A 7,752-nucleotide genomic window follows, 5' to 3' on the forward strand; every position below is an offset into this window, starting at 1 on the left:
AGCGGCTCCCTGATGTGCGAAAATTATGGGGTTAAAAAAAAAAAAAATCTTTTGACTGAAATTTTTTCCTCAGCCAAACCCCATTCCACAGCCATACCTGTCACACACACAGTTTAAGAGCATTTTTTTTTCTTCTTGTAATTAGGAGTGCTTGTCCTTCTAATTTAAAAAAATTAGGAGCACCTTCTGAGCAATAATAAAAAATTCTGATAAAAAATTAGCCTTCTGACATTTGACTCAAAGTGACTTACAGGGGTATTTTCTTTTTACCTTTGTAATGGCATCTTTTTCATCTATGTCAAATTCAAAAATGTATGTTTATAAGCTTTTTAAAATTTCTATTTAAAACAATATAATAAGAAGTAGAATAAGACAAATAGGTTACCAATCATATGAAATTAGTATTAATAACAAATTAATTTGAACAAAGGTGGCACAGGTACATTTTCAGATGTTTAATGAGGCTCAGAGGTGGCATGAGTGCAATTAAATTCATACATTTATGTGGAGATTAATTATTTAAATATAACATTTTGAATACGGATATATTAAATTATTTAAATAACTGAAATTATACGCTAAAAATGAAACTAAATAAACACACTTTAATTGAATGAATGAAACTCAGCTGTGTTTGCTTTTAGAGATGCGAAGTGGCTGAGCTGTTACTATATTTGGAACTATTTTCGTTGAAGAAATAGAGCAAAATCAGGCAGTACTTGTTTACTGAACTGTTGTATTGAATCAATATCACAGTGGCAAACTCCCTTAATAACTATTAAAAGCTGTCACTCTTCCTTATCGCGATCTGTGGGCACACAGAAAATGAGAGCGCGAGAGTGAGTTCTCAAGACTCAAAAGCACGTGCAAATGATACGTTCTGTCATCTGTCATCGTGTTATAAGCGTGGAACCTGCGGGAATGAGTAGAATTGTTATTAATAGCCGCAATCCCGCGCCGAAATTCAAGTCCAGCTCTGTGTTCTTTGCTAATAACCCGACTGTGAATGATGCGAGCAGCGTCACTATGCTGTCACTGAGAAGCTGCAGCCGTGGCCGGGAATGATTTTTGGTGTGCCGGCAGAACAACAACAACAACAATGCGCTACATGTTTCTTTTCCCCTATTTTTTTTCCAACTGACGGAAATCCGTCGTAGCGATGGAAAACTTTAATCCCTGCATCAACAAAATTTATTTCAAATTTAATTCAAGCACTCTCAAGGACCTATATTTGTTTTCAAGTACTTTCCAGGCCTTGAATCCATATGTCTGAAATTCAAGTACTTTCAAGAAGCGTGGGAACCCTGGAACGAGGGTTACATATGTAACAGAGACGATACCAGTCCATATTGGATACTTAACTGTGCACGATATTTTCACCCTTTGATTAAGTTTGTCCTCTAATATTAATCTCACCCAATAATTAAATAATTGATCTTGAGTAAATCTCAAAAGAATAATATACTATAATTTCTGATGTCACTTGTAAGATTTAAAATGACTGATTTTTACTGTTTTTTACTTTAAGGAAAACAGCATATAATTTTATCCATCATTGTCACCCATCAGTTATTGGCCTTATATTAAAAAGAATAATATTTCTTCTCAGTCCAGGCTACCAGAAGTGTTTTTTCCTCGTTTTTTTTTTTTTTTTAATTAAAGCAAACTGACCGTTTTCTGTGCAGTATCCTTCTTTGTCTCTTCTTCTTGCTTTTTCTTCTTCTTTTCTTCCATCAAATGGTTCTCTCCTCGTGATGTTCAGCTTCTCTCAGCTAGAAGACAGACACAGGTGAATCATTAATAATTGTCAGGATGGAAGACCCATCCCATGTGACCATGCAAGAGGACTATAGGACTATTGTGGACTGCAGGATCTGCAAAGTTTGGACAGTAAAATAACAGATACAATGTCTCCAAATCCAACTTAATCACTCCCTCAGTTAAATTATGAAGTGGGCGGAGGGTGTATGATTAATCAAGCCTTTATTTAATGTATCTGGAGACAGGTAATGATTTCTGAGACCCAACCTGAGGCCAAATTGAGGGCATCAGTCTCTATGGTAAGTCTAGTTAAGTTCAACACAGCAGTGACCCAAATCCAATACAAAGGCCTTGGTAAAACCCTGAGCGTACATTGATTTGACAAATTGATTTTGCTACAGGGGTCCATCCACATTTTGTCAGTGCCAGTGGGTATTCTGACTTCACTTATCTCACTCATGCACAGTTTAGAAAGCATGACCTAGCCAAGTGGACAGACGATCCTCATCTTTCCAAATGAAAGACTGTGCACAATATATTACACCCTAAATCTAAATACATTTTCCACCCAACAACACACAATGAGATCTCATTCCACTGACAATGCAAACATAAAAGTCACAAGTCAGGTATTAATTCATAAACATACACATAAACTATCATACACCAAAAACAATGGGGAAGGTGTCCTGTTGTGTTGCCAGTTTGTAAAGAAAAAGCTGTCAATCAGTGAAACTGCAAGTGACAACAGTGCAATGTACTTAGAAACAACGCACTGGCAGAGAGCCATGGTATGGCTGGACTAACGCTTAGAGTTGCCAATCAGCTGTCCTGATTTACCCTCTGGCTCAAACCCCTTCCATTGGCTAGTAAACTTATCCCCACTTTTACTGTCCAATCAGAACACAGGCGTTTGAGCGATTGCCATTCACATTACCTCTTGGCAGAGGTCCAGAGCGAGAAGATAGGAAGCCACAGTGGATCATGTTGAAATTACCCGGTGCATTTCGTAGAGGGGGACACTGAACGACTTTATAAATATCCCACACCCTTTGTGTGCTGGAATTTTCCAAAGCCTACCAGTTCAGCTGTTCATAAAATATAACCATCTGCTCCAGACAATCGAGCTGATACAGTCCCATTAGGACTTGTGTAAACATACGGTGTTCTTTGATTCTGATCAATTTGTTTTTAAATGGCAAGAACATTCAATAATCCATTTCTTGGCACAGATTATTATTTACTCCAGGTTTTACTTGCTCAAACTCTCAAATAAATGTAAAAATACATTGTCTTTGATGTGTTCAGACATATTTTAATCAATATAATGTAAATATACTCAATTGCATACAGATTATTTTTATATTAATATAAATATTTTTGAGGTTTATGTTTTTTTCCCCCAATCAGAAGAACCATCATACATCATTACACAATCTAGGGCATTAATTCTACAGCAAATTATCAAGTCAAGTTTTTCACTAAATTAAGTGTTTTTAAAATTGTTTAATTTTAATTAATTATGTTTAATAGTTAATGAAATTAATAATTTAATAATTAATTAACTATTAAAATTATGTTTAATAGTTTACAATTTTACATGACCTAACAACGCAGTGGCAAGATTCAATTGGTGAACCCTGGGGTTGGGTATCGTTTGGTTTTTTTTCGATACCGGTGCCAAATCAATACTTTTAAAATGGTTTCTGGTGCCTAAACCGATACGTATTAAAAAAAAAAAAATATTCCCCAAACAATTATGAATTGGCCATTAGCACTATAAACACATGATGTCTGTTTCATTCATACTGGACGCCAGAGGGTGCCCTCACATTGAAAATCCACATATCCAGTCACAGAAGTAGCTGAACTCATGACCCTCCAGGAAATCCCTTATATGGACAAAGGCATAGCTATTATACATGTAACTGAGTAAACAGAACATATAAACGTTTTGAATGATAAAACAAAGACAATAAACACTCGATTGTGACAATATAGTTTATCTGTGTTATTCAAGCCATCTAATTTTCATAATAATTAAGTATATTTATAATCCATTTCTAATCGATGTATTCTTTTTAAAGTAGCCTATGGAACATATTTTCTGCCTCATTCTGTGACAAGAAGCCACATCAGATCACAAAAGGAAGCATTTGACTGGTGTTGTGGAGTAAAAAGATTATAATTAGGGCTGGGCGATATAGCTAAAAAATGTATCAACTATATAATGTTTCATATCGTCCGGTATCAATAATTATTTACATTTTTTATAACCTTTTTTAAAACAAAGAGCAATAGAATTTTTTTTTTTTAATTTAACCACTGCATTTTTAAATTAACCCAATTTATTGAGACAAACAACAAATATTTTTTGTTTTAACAATCAAACACAAAATAAAAATTAAACAAATATCTAATTTCTAATGGTTTATATGCAGATTAAATAGGTCTTAAGGAAATTTTTGTCTTAGCTCCCGAGGCCACAATGGGAGGGCGCAATGAGCAAAATAATAGCGCATTTAAATTTTAAACGCAAGGAAATAACTGTCTATAAAAAACGCGCATTACGTCTAAATTAACTCATAAAAATCAAATATAATTTCATAAATTGCATAAACAATTATGAACAAAACAGCATCATGTATTTATGCATTGCTTAATCTAAAGAGCCAAAGCACCATTCACACAGATTGCATTTAAAACATATGAGACACAGTGAAAAGGAATAAACCTCCACAAATTCGTGACGTGTTTTCTAAAAGTTTAAACTGTTTTAACTTTGCATGGCTTTCTATACATCTCGTGTGAGACGCGAGTGCAGCAGTCATATTTGTCCAACTAAAAAATGCGCTGAATATGCATTGTGTGAATGGCTTGGTTTCAGTTTTAACCTAATCAAGATCTTCTCCGCATTGAGCTTCTATATTTCTCTAATATTTTGAATGCATAACACAGCAGCGGCACATCATCTCCACATCTCGCGCGCCACTGATGACGCTCCCTGATGGACACCTAACATTCAAATGCAAATGTTTATTTTAAATTCGACTAATATTCATTCTTTATTCACAATCTCCTCATCACAGGCAGGCACAGCACTTATTTCAGCATGTGTTCGTGTTTGTGTGTGCTGTCTGCGTCACTCATAGCACGTGCCTATATTGTGCGCCATATCGAAAAAAAATTCTATCATTATCGAAGAAGGTGTACCTTCTTGGAGGTGTATAAATATCGATACCATTTATCACCCAGGCCTAGTTATAATGTTCTCTTTTGTTGGACAACAGGTTTAGAAATGTGAATACAAGGGAGGTTTAGCTTTAGGCATTTTCATTTAAGCAGGTTTAGCATAGTTAACGGAAGGCTACCTGCTGCCATCAGAGCAAGTCTAATACTGCATTCACACGCTCCTCGGATGCTCTCATTTCCCGAGTTGTGCTTTTAAGTCGGAATGTGAAAACAACATGGACACTCGTGTTACTACAAAGATTTGTTGGATTTGTATTATTAGAGCTTTCCGACTTAAGTTCACGTGCATTTTCTCAGTTGGGAAATGATTTTTCATGTGCGGTCTGCGGTGCTGGTGATGATGCTTCTTACGTCCATTTCGGAGAACCAGAGGACAAATATTCTAATCGATCACTCAGGCATGGCACCGAAATGAGGCACCGAAATCTGCGTTCTGATTCGGTTCTAGTACATACCGGTTACATAGGTACCGGTGCCATATTGGTTAGTGGTTGACCGATATATTGCCAAGGCCGATATTTTTCAAATATCGGCATCGGCCGATACGTTTTTCTGTTTGGCCGATGCGTTCGTGGCGGGACGCGGGACTTGATGGCGCTGAGAACGGCAGCGCCTGAGCACACAGTGCTCACATTCTCCCTCTTGTTCAATGTATACAAAAAATATTATAACGATTGCTTTTATATTATTAATAATAGAAAGGCAAACATTATAATACTTTCTCGTTTGCTGTCGGCATTCAGCAAATACGCATTTACATAATTTAAACAAATCTTTGAATGACTAATGAACATCTGATTTCAAAAACCTTGCAAACTTAGTCGAATCCAGCTGTGAGATCATATGAAGTGTGCATTTGTGCACGATCGCGTGTACCCTGCATGACGGTCGGTCTGTGCGAATTGAATACGAACAGGAGAAGAGTTCAGCTTCATTGAGACGCGCGATTGACAAACTTTAAACTCGTGATTTCAAATGATGCTGCGCTTCATGCTTTTGCCCAATGTCATATTCATGTCATTTTCACTGTGTGCTGTATGTAAAATGAGTGTTACCTTGGCTTTATTTGAAAAAATGTGATTCCCAATGCACACAAACTTCCCAGAATACTGAGTGCCCTGTTGGTTACAATGTTTACTTCCTTTTTAATTATATTTTTATTAAATTTGTTTATTTGTGAAAAATACTTTGTCATTTAAAGTATAAGCATGTTTATTTTACACATTTAATTTTTCATCCATTTTCAAATGATTTCAAATTTCTTAAATATTAAATAAAATTATATCGGCCACCATGCTTTCCAAGATATCGGCATCGGCTGTCAAAAAACCAATATCAGTCGACCACTAATATTGGTACCAGGTTTCGGTACCCAACCCTAGTGAACCCTTTCAAAATATCTGGATTTCTGCTTTTATAACTCATAAAATGTGGCCTGATCTTAATTTAACTCACAATTATAGACAAATACAAACTGACTTAACTAATATTACACAAACAATTGTACTTTTCACATTTTTATTGCAGTGCAGGGTGAAGAAAGTTAACTTTCAGTAGCTTGCAGATCCTCCTTTAGCAGCACAACCTCAACCAAATCTAGTTGCTTACATGACTTTCGACCAATTTTGGACCATCCCTCCCCACAAATCTGTTTCAGTTTATCAATATTTCTGAGCGGTCATGCTAGAACAGCCCTCCCTAGATTATGCCACAGCATCTGCATTGGGTTAAGGTCAGGGAAATACATTTTCCTTTTCTTTCCCAGCCATTCTTTAGTTGATTTATTTGTGTGCTTTGGGTCATTGTCTTGTTGCATCACCTAACCTCTCCTGAAGTCATAAACTGTTGTACTGACTTTCTCCAGTAATACGTCTAGATACACTTTGAATTCATTGTTCCTTCAATGACAGCAAAGTAGCAGTGTCTGTTCTGTAACAGTTTAGAATTTCTTACATTTGTAGACAGGGCACCCGAGAAATCCAAACTTCCATTCTCATCTCCAACTGACAATTATTTTTTGGAGATGTCATAAAACAGACGTTTACTTACTTTTTCCAGCAGACATTGTCAACAATGAATCAATGTCTTCAAAAATATTGAAAAATAAAGAAAACGTTGTGTGTTATTATTAAGTCAGATTGTGCTCGTCTTTTATTGCGAATTAGATGAAGATTAGACCACATTTCGAGTGATCAATGCAGAAATCCAGATATTTTCAAAGGGTTCACAAACATATTCTTGCTACTGTACTAAAACAGGGCTCGCAAAATTTCAAAATCGCTGGTAGCCCTTCGGGCAGACATTCTTCAGATTTTGGTAGCCCAAAATGAATTTAAGAATAGGGCTGAACGACTTTGGAAAATAATCTAAATGATTTTTTTTTACCAATATTGCGATTTAATATGCAATTATTTTGTAAAGCTCTTTATGTTATGTATTATTAAAAAAAGACAAGCGATAAATCATTGTATAGTATGACCAACACAATATTAGATAGATTAAACATAAATGTCCTTTTCTGTAGGCCAGGCCTATATGTTATGATGAAATTAGGTGATGCATGAATTGATATGAACGACATTTTTATTTAACAATTACAATCACAGTATATTGACTGATTTGTTGAACTTCCAACCTTGTAAGCATGTAATAATGATGACAACATAAAGCACTGCCAAATAAGCCTGGTGTAAACATTAATATGAAAGTCAGTAACAAATCACACAAACTAAAGTAGAT

General features: G+C 35.6%; 1 protein-coding gene across 1 annotated transcript in view; it reads right to left on the reverse strand.

Annotated features, from left to right (window-relative positions):
• The window catches only part of LOC107701838 (trinucleotide repeat-containing gene 6C protein-like), a 72,607-nt gene that overhangs the window by 46,095 nt on the left and 18,760 nt on the right, over window positions 1–7,752 (reverse strand). The window contains exon 2 of the mRNA XM_016503970.1: window positions 1,672–1,772. Coding sequence (XP_016359456.1) covers window positions 1,672–1,734 — 63 coding nt within the window. The 5' untranslated portion in view covers window positions 1,735–1,772. The remainder of the gene's footprint in view (window positions 1–1,671; window positions 1,773–7,752) is intronic.

This window comes from Sinocyclocheilus anshuiensis, unplaced genomic scaffold (genome assembly GCF_001515605.1).
Source record: "Sinocyclocheilus anshuiensis isolate Anshui unplaced genomic scaffold, SAMN03320099.WGS_v1.1 scaffold310, whole genome shotgun sequence".
Classification (NCBI taxonomy): Eukaryota; Metazoa; Chordata; class Actinopteri; order Cypriniformes; family Cyprinidae; genus Sinocyclocheilus; species Sinocyclocheilus anshuiensis.